A 21,118-nucleotide genomic window follows, 5' to 3' on the forward strand; every position below is an offset into this window, starting at 1 on the left:
GATGTGACAATGCCCCTGAGCTGCTCCCTGAAAAATTGGCAGCAGATCAGAGCTCCTGGTATTTAAAGGATGGTGTGTCTGCAACATTTCATTCCATCTCAGCTTTAATGACACAAATTGACTTATCAGTGCCTGAACACTTTGTTGCCACTGCACATAGAGTCAATTTCTGCCTGGTATGATGCTCCCTAAAACATTTTGTAATACTGTATCTCTGGAAGTGTATACATTAGAAGCCTGGTTTATGACTTAATGGCACCAATTTCTGCCATCTCCTAAGGTGCTGCTGCTTTAAAGAAACCCAGAAAACCTGCAGACACACTGGCCCTTCTGGACCAGTACTGTCCATTACTGTGAACATTTGTGATTGAAACACTTCCTGTACTAAGCTGAAGTTCATTCTTACTCCTGCCAACACATACAGGGGCAGATTTGTAATCCTTGCTTTTTTATAACAGCAGCTGCACACCATTGTCTCATTGCAGAGCATCCTAAAGGCTTTTGAAACCTTCCATAGTTCCACAAGCCTGCACAGAGTTGCAAACTTTTTAATGCAGTTTTTTACATTCAAGTCTTCGCAGTCAGAGACGCATAGCAACACATGCATGAGCAGTTTCTTTCTGACTTTTGCAGAGTAGGAATATAAACAAGCCCATCAAAAAAAATTAAACCACTCTACAGCTTTGAAGTGGAGCTCAGTTTTAACCCCTTCAAAGCGAATATGTGTGTACTCATTCAAGAAAACATTAAAGCATAAAATCCTGAAAAAGAAAAAAATCAAAAAGGTTAAAAGCTGCCATCGGCCTAATTATGCTAGTGGAAAAATCAGTTACTAATATATAATATAGAGAGAGTGGTGTGCCTATAGAGAAAATAGGGACCATCATTATAGGCTTTTCCCTCTGTTTATAGTTTAACAGGTTTACAATAAGTAAATTATATATGGGAAGACTGCTTAAACATTCATGTCCTAAAAAACATAACCTGCCTGCCTAATGTTGTGAGTGACAGGAGCATAAAATAGTGTTGTTTTAGGAGACAAAATGGAAAAAAAAATATTTATTCATATACAGTATGCCTGCTTAGTAAAATAAATGCATCTTTACCATTACAAAACAGAAACAAGTCCAATTTTGTTTTTGTTTTAAATACGGTACATAACATACATACTGTATCTTCGGAAATATTTTGTAATGCTACTGTAACTCAATCTCCTTTTACAAAAAAAACAAAACAAAAAATGGTTACTCATTAATATACGGTATAACTAAAGCCTGAAAATGCCTAATTTAAACCATCTTATATCTGTATTTAACCTATTTAGAGTTTTTTCTCACTTTCAAGCAATCCTGGTGCTCTGTAAGTTAAGTGATATTTGTTAGAATTCACTCCAGTTTGCTGCATTTCCATATAACATATTTAATCCCATAAGGGGGACATAAGAGTTAAATAATGTAACTGAAGATGCTTGCTAGATTATAAAATATATAAAAACATGTGAAAGGTCACAGCATTCTTAAACATTAAAAATATTATTGCTGACACCAATCAGAAATGGATGTGAATTATACAGTATATGGACATGGAAATAAGGCTCCCGTTGTGCTACAGTCTGAGCCATGTCAGGTTTTCCTAGTTACAGGCTTGTATCTCACCCTGCAACAGGAGATAGATGGTACTTTATTTTGAGCATATTTGCAAAGAAGGGCATGTGAAGTTAAACTGATACAAAAAATATCTACAGTACATGTATTTGATTTGTGTTGTGTGATTGCACTACCAGTTACACCAGTACAAAAAGCTGCCATTGGTACCACATGAAATTGATCCAAAAGCTATGGAGCAGGATTCTGCAAGGCCTGTCCTTCTGCCCTTTTCTGCAAGGCCAACCCCTGCAAACGAACTCGTGCACAGGATTGCTAGAGTTAAATGGCAGACAGCCCCATACCATTCCAGTCACTTGTCTTGTGCCGGCAGTAGTCCAGCTACTGCTAATTAATGCACACTGACACATGTCTGAATGTGTCAAAACTCGATATAATAAATGAGTGTGCTCAGAATACCATCACTGACGGCACCGTAAAAGCTCTTGCATGCTTCTCTGCATCCTGTTTTGGCTTTCGGGCCGCTATCAAAGTTTTTTTTTTTTGGTCCTAACAAGTTACCTTAAATAGACTCGTGCTTTAAACAGAGGTATTTTGATTTTAGTTATTTAATTTGAATGTCTTGAGTTGGAGGTCTTTTTCGACATTTTTTGACATGTCGCAAGACAACAAGACGCAAAAAATCATCTCGTTTTAATTAGGACTAATTATAACTTAAGTAAAAGCAACCTAGATATGGACCCTGTGGTTTATAGTAGCTGTAAAACGTGACTGTTTCTGTAGTTACACACACACTTCTACATCCTGCGTAAGAAGAGCGAAAGACCGTCCTTGGGAGAAAGCATTCTTGCGAGGGCGTTGACTGCCGCTTTGCTTTCTTTCCTTGGACAGATTGCGCTCTGCAGTCACAGACAGGAGAGTGACTGATTGAAAGCACAAGCTGTAGAGGTGACTGTGTCCCGGGCATACTCGTAATGTAAAGCAGTAAAAAAAAAAAGAAAGTTTTTTTTTTTTTGTTTTTTTTTTACAAGGATGGAGGACTTTGTTCATCCCTGGGAGACACTCGGCCAGAGAATTGGCCTTTATTTCTTTATTACTAAGATGAGCTGGGGACTGGGGCTCCGGGGATGGTGTTTTTTGGGAAACGGGGAGGCGGGATGTTAGCAGCAATTGTTTTGAAATGTTAGTATTAATCAGCGGAGGTGGTAATTGCAGAGGTTGTCACAGCTGAGTGCTGGGTTTATAGTGAAAATTGCTTTCTGTCTCACAGAGTAGCTGTATCAAGTCCCTTGGACCATGAACTTCCATTTTCTTTTTTTGGGGGGGGGAGGGCTCCCTAGAGAAGACACTCTGTTTGGAAAGTTTCTTTTTTTTTTGCTATTTTTCTGACATTTACTGAAGGCTGTGTGTGAATCACTTGATCAAGGCTCTGGTCTGTCTTGGAGCAGGCTTGTTAGTTTTACGTATGAGCCAAACTTTCACAGGAGAAACCTATCTGTGATTCTAATCAGTGTTTTGTGAATGCCAGTTCAGACTTCATTTCTTAAGATATTGACATTTGTGTTACATGGAGTATGAGCCAAACAGGTTGTTTTTTCAAGGTCCGGATCACTGTTACTTTGACCGTGGATTGAAGAGAAACTCCAGTGTCTCTGAGACTTCAGAATAAGGCTGGTTTGCTCTTCTGCTTTCCTCAGTAAGGACAATCTTAAATCTCAGTAAGGACAATATCAGTAGCAGAAACTCAAAATGGCAGATATGGTTAATGAAAAACTGGTTGGTTCCAGAGAAAAAGTTGATCATTTCTGGAAAGGAGACTTGCTGAAAGAATGTGACACAGTTTAAGAATAGTAAAATCAGTAGGATACTGTAGATATGAAGTCAGTGCAAAATGGATGGTAACAAATTAAACAGTTTCTGCTTAAAGTACAGAACAAATAAATCAAAAGTCAAGTTAATAAAAAGCCACAAATGGAACAGCAAATGGTTAAAAAAACTAGGACAAATACAAGGGAAAAACAAAAAGCACTTTATAAAATAATTAAAAACATCCATTTAAGGAAAAGTAGTTTGCTGAATTGCAAGCACAAGAAAAATGATATGGGAAGAGGGAAATTAAAAGGAATATTGCAGTGGAGACTGAAATAAATATTAAAAAGTTCTTTCATTACTACAATAGCAAGCAAACCAATAGTGCAAATTATCAAATTATCAATTAGCAAATTATCACTACAACAATGCAAAATTCTAGACAATGAACAGAAAATGGCAGATGTACTCATGAAGTATTTCACTCAGGAAGTACATTAAAGACTTTCAGCATAGTAAAGACAGAAAGTATTAGAATAATTTCAGATAAAGGTAAACCTCCAGGGTGAACTGGTGTTTTGCTAATTCTACTCAAGAAAACAAGATTTTCTTCAGAAGACATTTCTAGCAATTGCTCAAGGCAGAGGGTTGTAACCAGGGACTGGAGGATTGCTAATCCCATCCATGAGAAGAGTGACTGAATCATGTTCGTGCAGACCAAGATGTCTGACTTCTATTACATGTAAGGTTATTGAAACAATCGTTAAAGCTAAATCGCCTATATGGAAATCAGATATGGCTTTAGGAAAGGTAAGTCTCACCTGACCAACTTGTTAGAGTTCTTTGAACAAGCAACAACAGTAATGAGTACACACAGAGCATATGCTTTTATTTTTTTACTTTTTTCCTCATAAACCAGACTATTTGTATTGTGTGAATTCAACAAAACAATAGGGCAGGAGGCAGGTCAGTGAACCCCACAGAACCCTGTTGGTTGACACTGGAGCCTCATTGCAAAGGGTCAAGAAATTGGGGTGCCCGCTCACAAAGTAAGGTTGTTGAGCTTTTTATATGGAGCATGAAACCCTTGGGAGGGACGAGCAGATATCAGAAGGCTGCTTCAGTACAAAAACTTATTAAAACCCTTTTTTGTTACCCAAGATGAGATTCTTGGCTTTCTTGATAGAAAAAAAAGACAAAAGGCAGAAGTAATAAAAGGGAGAGTTAAAAGAGGGGATTGAATGAGAGTCTCTGATAGAATAGATTCCCAGCTGGCAGTACTCTATTAGGTTCACATTGGGGTAAAATGAGGACATGCTTCTTGACATTGTGGTGTATAGACGAGGGATCACAGTAAGGGCTCTGGTGGCATGTTTGCATCGAATTCTGAAATTTCAGCTACACCTTCATCATTAGGAAATGACAGGCTAAAGCAGCATAAGAAATAATTGTTTTAATGTAACACAGAGGAGAAGAGGTCACTTTATTGGCCATCTACAATTTCTTGCATTTGGAATTTGTTTTTTTCGCATACCCCAGCTTGCTCTCAATGAGACACACAGGTACACAGACAGGGAGAGAGAAGTTTGGGGTCAGAGCGCAGGGTCAGCCATTTACACGGCGCCCCTGGAGCACTTGGGGTTAAGGGCCTTGCTCAGGGGCCCAACAGAGTTGGATTCCTCTACCGGCTGCAGGATTTGAACCAGCAACCTTCCAGCCACAGGCGCAGATCCTTAGCCACAGAGGCACCGCTCCGGCCTCAAACAGAAGGCTGTTGTCAACACGTGCACTATGTGCTTTTGCAAATTCAGAATATTATTCACTGCCAGACCTGCCAGGCCAGAACCTCTCAGATCTCATGTTGGGTCAGTGTTGCACATAGGATGTAGGTGGAGAATGTTATGCCTACTATTTACAAAGAACTGAGCAATTCCAGGGCCTGTTGCTTCATGCAAATAGGAAACAGTTGGTCTTCATTCCCAAGCCTTGGGGATTTAAAACATTAAATGGCAATTGTCATTATAATATGGTATGTAATAAATTGCATGTTCCACAGAAGGTGAAATGGCATCAGGTCATTTCACATTTCAATGCATTAATTAGACTTTACTTTTCTTCTGTGTTAGCTGAATATTTGTACTGAGGGGTGCAATATGTCTGCGCTATAAAACCTGTCCAGAAACCATTATGTCTTTATATAAAATTCTGTAGTTTAAAATTCCTCTACTCCAAGATAAAATGGCAGACCAGGGAATGTATCTCTGGGCCCAATCACAAATAATATGCTTTTATCTTGAAAGCTGTGATTTTAAATGGCTTTGAAGAATATCTATTCCTGATCAGGGTTACGTTTCAAAATATTAAGAACAGTTACTTTTGTCCAGTTTCCTGACAGATAAAATAAGGATTTCCTCTTTCAAGGCCATCAGGATTAAACAGCTACCATGCTTGTAAGTTTTTTGCTACTGTATTTGTAACATTTAGCTAATTGGTGGTACATGTGTGTGCAACTGTGCTTGAAAGTGTTTTTGAATAAGCCTGTAGTCTTTCCAAGATCACCATGATTGTAAGAGCGAAAGCTGCACCACACTATGCAGTTACAGTGCAAGCAATGTTCTCCTGCTAATAAGTAAATTGAATTAGCCCTTTTGCCACCTTTCCTGAGACGATGCAGGCATTATGGGACCTGCTAATGTGGCTGGAATATATTTAGCACACTATGTCGGGAATGCATCGCCCCCCATTGCTAAGTGCGTGAAGCATAGAGGGCTTCTAGGACAAATGTGTGAAGGTGATTATCCCGTTTTAGTGACTCCAAGCACATCATTGGAGGGTCGGGTAAGAGTAGCAGCAAGGAAGCTATCTTTCAGACTTCAAGGTTTTTGTCAATAGAAGACTAAAATGATTTTTTTTCCTGAAAAGGATTAGCACTGTCTCGATGGCATCAGCCAAGCAATAGTCTCTAGAGTAAAGCAAAATTCAGAATAATATTAAAGTATTCAAGGCCCACACCACTGATAAATATATACAGTATACTTTACCATACATGCACAGCAGGGTGTATGCTTCATGTGACAATCACCTGGGTTAGTGCATTAGATGAATATGTCATTAAGAAACTTAGATCTTAGGTATTGTCGTAGCTGTTGTTGATATTAAGTGTTTATCTTGCAACAAAAAGTACATTGGGAATTAAATTTGGACTTTGGACATTTAAATCCCTCCCCCCCAAATGATTTTATCTGAAAATACCTATTTCTGGGGAAAAAAAAGAATGTTTTCCAAAGAGTGTGTTGGCTAAGGTTCAGCTTCTGATAAGACTGAATCTCGTTTTCAGGTTTAAAAAAGATTTCCTGGATTACAACACACAGAGTTTATTTAGGTACCAGATTGTTCTTAGATAAAAACCACCTGGAGTGCTTATCGCTTACTGAATGATCAGAACACAACTCTGTGAAGAAAATATAATTTCAAAGTATAAATTAGACAAAAAATGAGTTATGGCTTCTTTTAAGACGTTTGTAAGACTGGCATTTGACTTTGTTTAGAAATAATCCTATATGTTTCTTTTTCCTTTAGATTTGAGGTTGAGGAAAATGTTGCACTTTTAGAACAGTTGATTTTACCAGTACATTCTTACATTCAGTACATTTTCTTTTTAATTCTCTGCTACCCCTTTAATGAATTCAGACATCCTTTGAAATTCCATCATCTTACATAGCGTAATTATAGTATTTAATAGAGACTTTTTGTCGTTAATTAACAGCATACACTCCAGTCAGTGTCAGTCCTGTTGAAAATCTAGTTGTTAGATTTATGGAACTAAAGATTGACTTTAATTGGAGTTCACAATGCCAAACTAATTTATAATCATTGTCTCAGAAACTTTGATCTTTACTGCTACCCCAGAAAAAATATTTTAAGGATCGTGGGCCTGCTGTATGTATCCATCATTATTTCTGCTCTTATTTTTAAGTTATTTCTGATTGTTTGTAAGCCTTCCCTAAAGCATATCTGGAAATAATGCTTCCAGGAAATTATTAACTTATTGTTAATAAGTAGATACATATATTTTAAATAAGGAAAGAGATGTGGCTTAGAAATGTGAAAAGCAATTTCCCATATTGTCATGCAGGTATTGTCATGGAATATACTGTACATGGGCTGTATGAATAAAGAAATCTGTCAAAATCCAGCAGTAACAGGTGAAACAGGTATAACAGGAATGTCAGTATTACTTTGCGACAGCTGTAAGAGAAGTTGTAAAAGACATTTTACAGTTTAATCAGAATCCACATTTCACTTTAGACCTTGTAATTAATGTGAGTGGACAATGCATGTCTTTTGCTCAGAAATCAAAAACGGTGTGTAACGCAGATCGTAAAACAATCTAGCAAACTTTTTTTTTTTTACCGAATATTGCTTTCTGATGCAATGAAAAACAGCATAAACTTAATACAGTGTTACAAGACCTCAGAGTCTTGCTTCATTGTATGTTACTTGATCTGGAGTTTCCCTGAGATAGAACCAAGCATAGGCCCCTTTAAATTCAGATATACTTTATTTTTTGCCTGGATTGAGATCAAAGCCTTCTGGCCAAATAAGTTAGTTAATTATACAGAATATTATCCTTCCTTCCAAAGATAAGATTTTAATTTTGTCTTGCTTGTAATTGTGAGTTTAAGGTTATACTAAATCCCCTGGTTGACTGTTTCACAATTCCTAAGCAATAATTGCACTTGGAAATGTTGTAATCCTGTGTTTCACATTAGCACAGACTTCAGTAAATTGGGTTTTTTTTAACTTTCATAACCCAAATTTGGCAAAGGCAGTATTGACTTTATTTTTCTGCCAAATTACAAACATATTTTATTCACTCCACCATTCCTCATCCAGTTTACTGTAATATAGAGTTGTGCAATCTGGCACCTACTATATCATAAAAAATATATTTTAAGACCATAAAGTGACCATGAATGGGGTGTTGTGCTCTGTAAATGGTCTTTCTGTGCTTCTGAGAGAATAGTCTCCTTGAATAGAGGCTGGGAAACCCAGAAGCTTATGTTTTTCTAAAAAGACTTACTTTCAAACATTTTGGCCTTAGTAAAAAGAGAGAAGTAAAATGAGTATGCAGTTACCATTTTGTATTAACCCATAATCTATTGACATTGCAAGTCTCAGAACTATTGCAAGAGGGAACAGAGGAAATAACATACTGTATTGTACAATGATGCCCTCAAGATCTGCAGCAATTTTAACCCAGAAGCATATTGTTTTTTACAGGGATTTTCATCATTAAAAAATGTCATTGAAGCTTTAATCCAAATCGTCTTACAGTGTTGAGGAGGTTAGCTGTAATTGTTTATTCATCAATTTGACGCATGTCTTTATCCAAAGCAACTTACATTTCTACCCCCTTTTACAGCTGGTATTTTGCTGAAGCATCACATCACTTTCGAAAACCCTGTACCCGATTCAGGGAACACACAGACACAAACTCACACACGCTCGCACCAGCGCCACTTTTTTTTTTTCTACAGAGGCCCGTAAGTCTACCGGCATGTCTTTGGACTGTCGGAGAAAACCGGAGAATTCGAAGAAACCCACGTGAACATGGGGAGAACATGCAAACTCCATTCAGATAGCATCCCCTGGAATTAAACCCAGGGCCCCAGCACTTCGAGGCAGCCATGTGAACCACTGCAGCACCACGCTGCCTTTTTACCGGAATAATCTGAGTGAACTATCTTGCTAAAAAACTAGAATAGCAGTGTCCACCCAGATTTGAACTCACAAATGTCCCGTCCGGAGTCCAGAGTCCGAATTAACCATACTACTTCACACTAATGTGCTTTAACAACTGCAGCTGCTGCCAAGTCACTTACAGTTTCCCCATCCCAGTAAACATGGCACAAGTTTGCCTTTCAGTTCTTTTACAAACAAGCTGGTGATTTGACTTATTTTCCAGCAAAACATGAACCTTGAGTGTCATGGCCTGAAAACTGAGGAAGTTCACAGCTTGACTTTGTACTTCAACTAGTTATATCCGTTCTCAGCTCTCACCAGATGGAATTTTAAAATATTTTTTAAAGAATTTCAATAACGGAAACAATTCAATTTCATTTCTCAGAAAAATAATAAGATTCAAGAAACTGTCAAAAACATAAAAAAAAATCAAACAACTTGCTTCTATGGAAAACATTACAGATATCTGATATTATTACCAGACTCATCCACCATGGAGATGGGAACACTGTGATAGCAATAGCAAATAGAAACCACAGTAAAATGTGACTTGGAGATGAGTCCGTTTTTACCATCGTAGTAGAGACTTTTAGTGTCTTTCCTGGTGCTTTCAGTGCTGGGAGGAGACAGTGGAGAGGACACTGCAGGATCTATACAGTTGTGGTATAATGAACTCTATTTAACTGGACAGCATAATTCTCTCTTTCAACTAAAAGTCTTTATTATTATTTGGGCGTTTCTGTTGGGTTTGAAAAATAGAGTTTAAATATGTGATCAATCTTACAAATCCCCCCTTTGCTATAAAACATCGAGTTGTGATCCAGCAGCTTAAGGCTGTGATTTGGTTCTGCTGCCATTTTTGAGTTGATGCTGCAGCGGTCAAGAATACCGAAGGCCAGGAAACCTGGCTGGTCGTGTTTGTGCGTCTCTGCAAATCTCCACACCATCCTCCTGTGTCTCCTGCCATGCAGGAAAGCCAGTGAGGTTACAAGGCCTAAGAATCCTTGTAAAAGAGTACAGTATATCTGTACAGTGTGGGAACTTGCTGGGCCCTGCATGTGCCTTATGAAGGGGTAGTTAGAGCTAGCTAGGTTCTGAGGAGTCATTTTCCTCCCATCTGGAGAGGTGTATGAGAAAAGGTAACTGGACAGGGAACAGCAGAGCTGGCTGTGGGGAAACAGAAGGATAAGGTGCCTGCTTGCGGTACTGAAAGTATAAATAGCTCCACTGTACTTGATGAAGCAGAACAGAGAAGCCTCCTCCATCTGCATAAGTATCTATCAAAAGTGAACATCCAGGAAATGCCCTGAGCTCCAGACATGTGGCTCCAGACGGCATTGATCTCACAGTCATGTTACTGGCCACGAAAGCACAGAGAGACCCTGAGCTTAAGTGCAAGCACATACAGTATCGATCACACAAGGCGAGCTGGGTGGGAGTGGAAGAGGTCGAAGGCGACGTGTGTCAGCGAGCAGTGATGAAGTGAATTCCGGATCAGCTGAGAGGGGAAGAGAGATTGCATTGCAGGGAGAGGAAGCAAGTCAGTAAATTGCCGGTGCTTTCAACACCACGCACAATTTCAGGCCAAACGTATTGACCGTAGATTGAAATTTCTGAAAATTGCCAAGAATGTATTTTACACATTTTTCTGAAAAATATGCAGAGGCTACATGTTCCTTTGCCCGGTAATATTCCTTCATTTACACACGATGTAATAATATGCACAGCTAGAGGTCCCGAAATGCTTTTTTTTCCTACTTCAGATCTTATTATGCATTTGCATGTATTATGGAACTGTCATTTTCCCCCAAGCAATTTAATCGTCAATGATTGATATTTGCGTTGGCTCATTGTCTAATATTCCTTTCAGACATATGCCAGTTTGTGCTTTCAGTAGCAAACGTGGTGGTTGGATTAACTGTAAAAAAAAATCCAGACCATGTAGAAAGCAGCAGCAAATGTTTGTGGAGCGCAGTAGAAAATCTAAATATTATAAGAAAACCAAAGCTCTACCTAGAGGCTGGCTGTGACAGAGGGCATTAATGGAGGCCCACTCCTAAAAATCAATAGCATTATAAATCTTGGCACCAGTGACCTAAAGGCACTTTCCTGGTAGAGGAAGAGAGCAGCCAGTGGCAGGTAAAATGACCACAAGGATGGGATTTATGAGGTTGCTGTAAACTGCTGTAGTTTTGGGGCAGGAGGAAGTGTGAATTCAGGCAATTATCAGGCAAACCCCAATGGATTTTGCTGTAAAATAATAATGTCTGTTTGATGTTAAAACTTTTCAGGCTGTCCCACTCAATGTCTGAAATGATCTTCAAAGAAGGAGAGAAATAAACATAGAGCAGAAAACACCTTGCAGCCATCACGGTGTGAGATGTTAGTTTTGAGAATTCAGTGTTAGTCTGGTTATTGCTTGTTTTTGTTGTTCTTCCCTTCAGGTATTAATTACAGAGACAAGCAGTATGAAATGCAATAAGATACAGTAGGGAAAAATGTACGGTGTAATTACCTTTTTAACAAGTTATAGGTTGCAGTATCTCTGCACAATAAACTACGTATTGGGGGAAAAAAACAAAAAATTGTACACAAAAAATTGAAAACTGTGACTAGAGTCTCTAGAGGTTTTAACTAGTCACCCCTTTATGAATTTTTGCTCACTCTTATGATTTTCTTTCAGTCCCGGTCACTGTTATCTTGTTTGTAAATCAAACTGCAATCTATCATGATATTTCCTGTCCAGCTCTGCTGACGTATTGCTAGTCTACAACGCTGATATTAGGTATCTGCCCTAAGTGGCCTTTTTCCTTCCGTGTGATTGATGAACAAGGCACTTGCTTTCTTTCGGGTGTCAGCTGTTAGTGACCTCTAATCAAAAACCTAAAGACTCACTGAACAACAGGCACTTCATACCGCGGCCCCTGAGATTCCCGAGATGTGAACCAGTGACACTGGTACTCAATCCCCTGGTTCCCGGATCACATTCAGACCCCCTGCTGCTGGAGACCCACTCTCTCGGTGTGGCAAGAATCTCCGCTGGCTGGCTCCAAGGACAGAAGTCCACCACGACCACGGTCTGGTGGGCAGACAGCTGCACTTGTCACGTTGGTGCCGTTAATGGAATTATAACAAATTATAATAAAGAAACTTGGCAGGAAGGTTAAATCCTAATCTTGTATACGTAGGCAATTGGAAGACTTGCATCCGGGATTTGCTCACACGTATCCCATTTACAAAACTCCCCCCATTTACACCCTGTAGCAAACTGCTAGCTTACTCCTCACAACTGGGGGATGGGCCGGAGAGACAGGAGAGACTGCCATTCCCTTAGCTAGGAGAGCCCCAACAAATATTTTATACCTATTTCCCTCTCTCTTGCATTCATTAGGGGTTATCTGAACTCCTGAACTGATGTTACTAAGCCTAATCAGTTACTGAGGTGACTTTATCAGGGGAGAGTGTGACACGGATCTGTGGTGCAGAGCCTGAAGAGAAGCTGATATCACCTCTCTGGCCCCTAGACAGTGCTGAATTCTCCCAAGACAGGAGACCTGGTTTCTGGCTTGGCATATCTCGCCACCCACAGGTCTGCTAGCGCGGTGTAACTCACCATTGCCTGGGGAATGGGGCTGTTTGGTTCTGAGGGCGGCCTCAGCAGCTGCAATCAGATCCTAGCAGGGTACTGAGCTGCGCTTATCCCTCCAGCTTGGTTCAATTCCAGGTTGTTTTATTTGATGTGGTGTGATAGATGAGTCAAGAGCAGGTCATTGTGTTCATCTGCCTTTGGAGAACAGTGCCAAGTCAAGTGTTCTCACATACTGAGAGAGAATAAAACTAAGAAAAACACCCTCCTGGAAGGAGACTCAAGGTTAGTTAGTATATTAGGCCTTTTGATATTTCTGCTTTTCTTTCCAAAAATAAGCTTAGAGTGCAACAGCAGAGCTGCTTTATATTTTTCAATGTTTTCAATGGAGACAGAAAAAATTATTAAACAGCCTCCTATCAAAATCACACCTGAAGAAGGCTCCACGGCCGAAACGTTGTGTTCTCTTTCTTCTTTTTTTTCAGCATGGAATAAACCTATTACTTGTTCCTAATTATGATAGTGCCTATGTTAGGCCTCCAGCATGGCATAGTCAGTAAAGGTGCTCACCCAAGTCAACCTCTGCGATTACAGGTTCAAGTCTGGGTCATGTCACTAGCTGACCGAGACTGTAACTCCACCGGTGGTGATGCACAATTGACTGAGCGCTGCTGAGAGTAGGGTAAAGTTAGTTAGGCAGGAATCTCTTGACTAAGTGACTCAGAGACCCCTGCAGTTTCCCTGGTACCTTTGGGCATGGGGTTTTGTCATCTACTCCAATCAGCAATGAGCTGAGAAGTGAGGGGTTTACATTGTTCTCACCTCTGCGCACCTTGAAGACTCCTGCATAGGTGGTGACACTCCATAGAAGGAATTTAGTTTCTGGAAACTCAAGAAAAAGGAGCAAACTGTTCTGAGCTGTAGCCAGTTAACGTGTTTGAATTTTCCTATTTGAAAAGTTAGTGGTGATGTGATACATGTCTTAACCTACCCTTAAAAAGTCATGTGATCTTTCTGTTACACAGAAATGAATGGAAAATATGTATTCGTGTTTGCATAATGGTTACAGAAATCAAAATAATCCTGTTTCCCTGCCACTGGGGTTTCAAACAATTACTACTTTTATCATTTTATCAGTAATCTGAGCACATGTCCATTGCAGCTTCACACAGTGTGACCATTCTCCCAAGACCCAGTGAGTTCAAGACTTTGTTTTCCGTAGTACAAATAGCGTTTCCTTCATTACTAAACAAGACTTGGCAGTATGAAACATTGGAAGTGCTCCAGACTAAGGGGAATGATACCCAAATAAAAACAGATTAAAACCCAGTCGACAGACCTCAGACGCTATTATTTATCAAACACTTGGACATCTTGCTGACTTTCTGTCACCCAGTTCCGATTTTCTAGTTACTGTCCTGTTGCATGTACAAGACTCAGGGCAAAAACTTGTTGTACAGCAACCTATGCATTTGAGAAAGAGAAAACTCCTGTTCTGGAGGCTCAAAGACAAAATCAAAGCTCATTCGACTTGCATGACATCTCACACTCCCTTGTTTTGTTTTCCAATTTTCAGTCTGAAAACCACCTTGCAGAAGAAGCTCTCCAATGACTCGGTCGATCTGTCCGGCATTCCCCTTTCGAGCAGAGACGTCCACCGGGTGGCGTACTACCTCCAAAACAACGGAGACGCTGTGGCCTCGGTCGATCTGAGCTTTACCGAGCTGCATGACGAGAACCTCCGCCTCCTGCTGCCCTTCCTGGGCTCCCTGCCCAAGCTCACCAACCTGGCGCTGAATGGCAATCGCCTGACCACTGCCATCGTCAAAGACCTGACCGAGACCATGAAGGAACCCAAGAAGTTCCCCAGCCTGGCCTGGATCGACATGGGCAACAACGTGGACATATTCACCATGCCCCAGCCCCTGCTGGTAGCCCTGCGCAGACGCTGCAGTCTCAAGAGTAGCTTGCCCACCATCTACGAGTACACCGAGGGCCAGCCCTATGACTACCACATGGAAACCTCCATCGAGGAGGCCAGTCACTATGAAGAAGAAGAAGAGGAGGAGGACGAGGAGGAAGAGGAGGACAAGCTGGAATTGGAGCCTTGGGTACTGACAGAAAAGAGTGTCTCCCAGGGCTTTATGCTACACTACTGTGAGAGGTGATTTCAGGTGACTAACTCAAGTAGGTTCCCCTCAGTTTTTAAGTTACCCCACATCTGGTTGCCTACTTTGGCAAGTATGAGTTAATACCATACATTTGAAAGCTTGTCCCAACACAGCACCCATACTTCACATCCAGAAAACTCAATACGGTATAGTCACCTACCGCGTGGTTGATGGGGCTCCTGGAAGCAAGGCGAGGTTTCATTGGAGGGTGGAGAGACTTTGAGAAGGTGCTCCCTTTTCTCTGGAAAGTCAGGTGAAGAAAAGCCTGAGAACTTTAGGGTGAAGCTCCAGTGTGAACAGAAGGATCAGAAGGTTCGATGTGAGAACAGCATAGTAGCTGGATTTAGTTGTGCATCAGAGACTGAACAATTTCTACCACCAGGACTGAGCCCGTCTCTTGTCAGTTTGGTCTAGCGGGACATTGTGTGTGTGTGAGTTCCGTTAATCTCTCAACAACAGACGTGAAACAAGCTCAACAGACTATACAGCTGACAAGTCACGTGAATTACGCAAACTGCAGAGTCGAGGCTTTTTTTCCCCACTTGTACTAGCCCTAGAAATGTCAATGATGGTGCAAATATATACAGTAGTATGGTATGGTTTGCCGATAGCCTTTTCTTATGAAGTCACATTAAACAATGCAATCAAAAAATTCTGCAGGATCTAAATGAAGGATAACATCTATCATCGAAGGCTAAAAATGTTTTTTTAAAGTTGTAGAATCCTATAGTCTATTCCACATTTCTTTATAATAAGATATAAAGTCCAGGCATTTTGAAAGATTGTTGAAGTTGGGTGAAATCTGGGGCCATGAACTAAGAGAAGAACTAATTATATAAATGTAACATTTTGTTTAAGAACCTCCTATTAAACTACCAATTTATAGTGATTACCATAATACTTATTTCATTTTTACAATTATTTACGAGTAAATCATTTACAGGCAAATTGAGAATGTAAAAAAAAATGTTAGTAACAAAAAAATGTTCTAAGGCACAGATTTAAGATTTAAATTTATTTTTCCAGCCTTCACTGTGATTGAAACAACACTTAAATATCTGGTACAGCCCCACATTGCTCATGATCTATTATCCATGACAGTTTTAACTGGGATTGGCTATGCTTCTAGTTATGAGCGACAGTACTTAAGTTTCATTTCTATTATGTATGCCAACTTTATCGCAAAAGAGTGTCCTATGTTTTTTTCTTTTGATACAGTGCATGATTAAAAAAAAATCTAAGATACAAGATAAGATCAAATCAGAAAGGAATGAAATCCTCACTTGTTATAGTTGCCAGCCATACAGGCGGACATGCTCAAGTAGGTCTTATTTTAGACAAACTTCAGCACCAGTGAATCCCCAAATCCTGGTGGTTTTTCTCTGAAGGTCCTGTTAATTATGAGGCTGAGCCTGTGTCATCGCTCACAGCTGCTCATCCAGAGAGGGCTGCTGAGGGTCTGATTGTCTTGCGGTGCCTGTGTGAAACCCAGTGAGGATGGACTGTGCCAACCGATGAGACAACCTCAGAATGTAAATGTACACTCTGTGTCTTACTGCACTGAAAAACAAACCAAATACCATCACTGTGAGCCCAAGTTTAAGGAAACACAATTTAATACTGTACTTTACAGAGCATCAGAAAAAGAAAATACAAGCGCAGGGCTTTTTTTTTCTTAATAAAACGTCCTCCTAGATAAGCATAAGAAACTGGAAACATGTTTACCAGATATGTATGAGGCTAAAATCCTTATTCCAAACCCCAGAAATGTAGCATCATGCAAAAAATTCTCTAGTATAAGCGAATGAAAGAAGGGAAAAAAAATAGGTTACACAATTTTGTGTGTGTGCACGTGAACATGTGTGTAGATTTGAGTATCTTATAGCCTTTTGTGCGAGGTATTGTTATTCATGCGTTTGAAATGTGCTGTAAGGAATATATTTCATTGTATTTTATGGCTGAACTGTATGGTTGTATTTAAAAAAAAAGTTGATGAGACTGTTAAATTGGAGTAAACTTGAGTCACTAAGCTGAAGAAATCTAATTATTGCTTGCCGTTTACTGCACAATTTCAGTAGGGTAGCAGTAAGATATGTGTTCTGAGGCTTTCTGTTGTCTTCTAGATATCAGCTGCTCTATAGTTTGCACTACCTCAGGTATTTAACAGCCTGTTTGTGCTTCGTGTGAGTCAGGTGCTTCGTGTGAGTCACGTTGTTTGGTTATTTCTTTTATAGTTTTACAATTCCTTGTTCAAGTATAAATGTTGTTTTCGTTTGCCCTATAAATTGGTATCTGGTGCAAACTTCAGATATACAAAGAGGAGCTCAGACCTGCTAAACACTACTTTGAATTTGTGTTGATCCACGACTAAGGCGTTGAGCTCTGCACCGTAGGAGACTCATGCTTGGACGGTATATGGTAGTAAACTCATCAGTGTGAACTCTGAACCTTCGTATTCATGCTGAGTACGAAAGAAGCTTTAAGAAACCCATTTGTGCTTCAAAAAAAACATCACAATGAATGATGCAAAAAGAAAGATAACACTTTGAACTTCCATTTTGGAGTTGTAAAATGCCAGGATGAAATTTCCACCAATTGTGTCTACATTAATCATAGTTTTAATATATACAGATAACTAGCAATCATACTCATGATACATGCTAATAATATCTATTGTATGTGTTAAGAAACTATGACTCTATTGGCATCATATAGACAGTACTGTTATGTGATCCTTTTTGATAACTAAACAAAAGGTGTTAAAATACATTAGCAATGTGAGAGCAGTCTTATACTCAAATGACAATGTAGCATTACAAATAGCGTCTTCAGATATTTAAACTCTCCTACAAGGTACTGACAAGCAGCAGAGCGGAGACAGATTGGAAGAATGAAGTACAGATAGCAAGTGACACCTAACAAATGGAGCATACCGGCAGGCAATGCACTCCCCTGCCAAACTGTGAAGACTGAAACGTTGGAATTATCAAACACGTGGAGTAAAATGCAAAAACTCAGTCCTTTGCGTCTCTAAAACGGGAGAGGCCCAAAACACACTGATTTCAACGGTTTCTATTTCCGACTGTGGAACGAAGGGAAGAGTCAATACCGGCCCTATTTGTATGTTGTGTTTTGTTTTTTTAACGGTACCAGGATACCAATTTTGTGCACGTCAGCCATTACTCACTGTGTACTTGTACTGAAACTAAACAAGACATGTTTGTAGCTTGTTCAATAAATAATTTAAACCGTGGTGTGCTATTCATTTATGTGCATCATACTATTAAACAAATCAATTGTAAACTTCAAGGTGCAAAACAACATCTTCGAGTACTGAAGAACCACAGCTGTTCTTACTTACACTACACATAAAACCAGCTCTTGCAAACACCCTAGTGGTGGGTGTGCAATCATGTGGCGAGTTTATTTTAAAATAAGCACAGATCTTATATTGTTCTTAAGTGGTATTTACAGCAGATATAAAGTCACCCCCAAGTAGGGTTAACCTTAAGACCTTTCTCACTTGGTAACCAGCTTTGACAAACATGACACTGCCTCAGCCATGACCCTCACAGACTAAATCTGGATGGATGAATTTTGACCTCGGCTCTATAAGTTTCAGATTCCTAGAACTGTGAGCGGTAGGCCAAAAAAGTTAGAAATTGCTTTCAGCGTTTAACTTTAAACCACAAACTAGCACTAATTAATGTCATCATCAAAAAATAAACACTGCGGTTCTGACGCCCCACTTCTGGTAAATGCAGGAATTGGAAAGGATTAAGAATTAAAAAAAATACTGTGTGCATAAAAGATCAGTGTTATTTCGCAAGGGTTATAATCTCCTCTAATGGTCAAAACTCCAGTTACATGGGAAAAGGCACTGGACTGCATCAAACAGTAAATCTGAGACAGATTCAAAGTTTCTGGTTTTGCTCCTGTCCATGCAGGCATTACACGCTCCGTTTCCAAAAGAGAAACATGCCAAGAAACCCTAGCAGTTTACCGCTGCCTACTGTATGCATTTGCTTTATCCGTGCATGAACCCGTATTTCTACAACACCAAGTTCTGCATCACTGAATTGGACGTGGTGTGAGTTGGCACAGCTAGCATGGCACAGGGTTCTCTTTTCCTCACAGTTCGGGTGTCGTCTTTGGCAGTGGACCCGCCAAAGGCTTCACAGCCGTTCCTTTGCAGCCCACGACTGCTGACGCAGCCACCTCCTCGAACTACTTCTTGACTCTAGAATTACGTAACACTTTCAGAAGTCTTTGGAGAAAACCTTGGAATCTAAGCCTCTTTGTGACCACATAGACCAGGCAGAAATGGAATTGTGGTGTTGTCTTTAAAGTCGACGAATTCCATACAGAGATAGTTCACAAGCTGCGCTCTCTTGCTGTGGAGACAGTGCATTGTACCCCACCCTTTCACAAGGCCAGCCCTGTGTGTTGTTGCATCCTGCTGGGCAACTCTTCAGGTGGCGAGCAGGGCCCTGCAGGAAGCAGGTTAGAGGAAGCGACACTGCTCGTGTTCGAGAATGATAATGGGGCCTTTTCAGCAGATAGCCCCGACAGGAAGCACCACTGACGATGAACACACACACACACTTCAGCCCCGAAGTGGCTGGCAAACCAGGAAAGCTCGACAAGCTCTGCATTTGTAGAGCTGATCTGAAATCCTTAGGACCTCTGTAGAATTATCTGCTGTATCACCTTCAAACTGCACCATAAAGTACAGCATATCGAGGGTTTTGCAACAACTTCCTTCAGAAGGTATTCCACCCACCTGAACAAGAAACTACCCGAGAAAATGAAACCATCGTGAAGACTGCAAGAGAAACGATACAAAACATTTTAGATGGAAAATATAACTACATCCCTGCAGAGGTAAACTGATGCAGATTAGTGTAAATTAATCTACTTCAACAACAACAAATTAAACAAACCATCTATCAATCCCTTCAATTATAATAGTAACAACAACTACAAATTCTACTTATAAAGTGCCTTTCCCAACCCAACGACACTGTACGTAGTGGTAAAGGAAGAACAAAACAATACAATGGAGAAGAATAAAATTAAAAAAAAACAGAATAAACGGTAATAAGACAGTGACCCTAGTTAAAAGGTGAGTTTTAAATTCAGATTTGAAGAGAATGAAACCATTTGTCTCTCATTCCATAGCAATGGAGCAGTGAAAGATCCATGCTGGAGCCCGAGATGTCCATTTTAGCACAGGTAAACGATTCACAAGCACCATCTAGTGGCAGTGCAAGGATTCGTTTCCTTTTACTTTTTAATTTGCATTTCAAACACCTTCGCTTTTCGAATTCAATCTAACACAGAAACCCAAAGGATACTCCTTGTGGTTCATGTAACTTAAGTTTAAACATTTTATAACAATATTTACAACAACAGATCTGGCACGGACATGTATCTCACAAACCAGATATTTTGCCAGTTTTGCTTGTAACAGGCTTTGGGGTTTCTCTTCGACGATTCGATTCCGCTTCAGTTTGGTCTTGAACTTTGTTTCTGCCTACTCGGTTTTCATTTAGTTTTTTTTTTTCCTTCAGCTTCTTTTATCTATGAATGAAGACTGCAAAACCTCTTTAAAATCGATGGAGAACAGACTGAAAACTGCTTATATATGTACAATTTATGCAGACATACATGTGTGAATACAGATGCATGCATGCATATGAAGTCTGATATCTGTATCCCATTATATTTTCTTTTCTTGCTTGGAGTTCAAGAGCACAGCCTTCAGCTCTGGTTAAACTCTTGGGCAAATGCATGCGGTTGCAAGGGTTCGCCCTACAAGGTCATTTTAACATCAGGTTCATCAAGTTTCTGTCAGGCACAAAGCAGCTCATATAAACATTTTCCCATTTCGCAAAACCCCGAATAACTGGAGCCCTATGACTTATAGATAAAACTGATATTTCAAGAGCAAACAAGAGTCTGTGATGACATACAAATAAATCATAAAAATGATATATCCTCTTCAAACATGTCTTTTCTGAACTCTCGCTAGTAAAACTGGCAGAAGTATTTTCCTTCAGACATGACTTGCATGGAACCGTTTAACAACAGTTAAGGCCAAAGTTCCAATGAGATGACAGCACTTCCCCGGTATTCGTAAACCACCCTTATAAAGAAAATAAAACCCAGACATATGAAAAAAAAAATTAAAGGAATAATAT

General features: G+C 39.8%; 2 protein-coding genes across 2 annotated transcripts in view; one reads left to right on the forward strand and one right to left on the reverse strand.

Annotated features, from left to right (window-relative positions):
- LOC102689952 (glutathione hydrolase 1 proenzyme) overlaps positions 1–15,398 on the reverse strand; it is a 68,866-nt gene extending 53,468 nt beyond the window's left edge. Inside the window, exon 1 of the mRNA XM_015366164.2 lies at positions 15,076–15,398. The gene's annotated coding sequence lies outside the window, so the exon portion shown is untranslated. The remainder of the gene's footprint in view (positions 1–15,075) is intronic.
- lrrc75bb (leucine rich repeat containing 75Bb) overlaps positions 1–18,167 on the forward strand; it is a 46,828-nt gene extending 28,661 nt beyond the window's left edge. The window contains exon 5 of the mRNA XM_006640224.3: positions 14,321–18,167. Within this exon, the coding sequence (XP_006640287.2) occupies positions 14,321–14,912 (592 nt within the window). The 3' untranslated portion in view covers positions 14,913–18,167. The remainder of the gene's footprint in view (positions 1–14,320) is intronic.
- Positions 18,168–21,118: the final 2,951 nt, after the last annotated feature.

The sequence above is a fragment of the Lepisosteus oculatus genome, chromosome 22 (assembly GCF_040954835.1).
Source record: "Lepisosteus oculatus isolate fLepOcu1 chromosome 22, fLepOcu1.hap2, whole genome shotgun sequence".
NCBI classification, from domain to species: domain Eukaryota; kingdom Metazoa; phylum Chordata; class Actinopteri; order Semionotiformes; family Lepisosteidae; genus Lepisosteus; species Lepisosteus oculatus.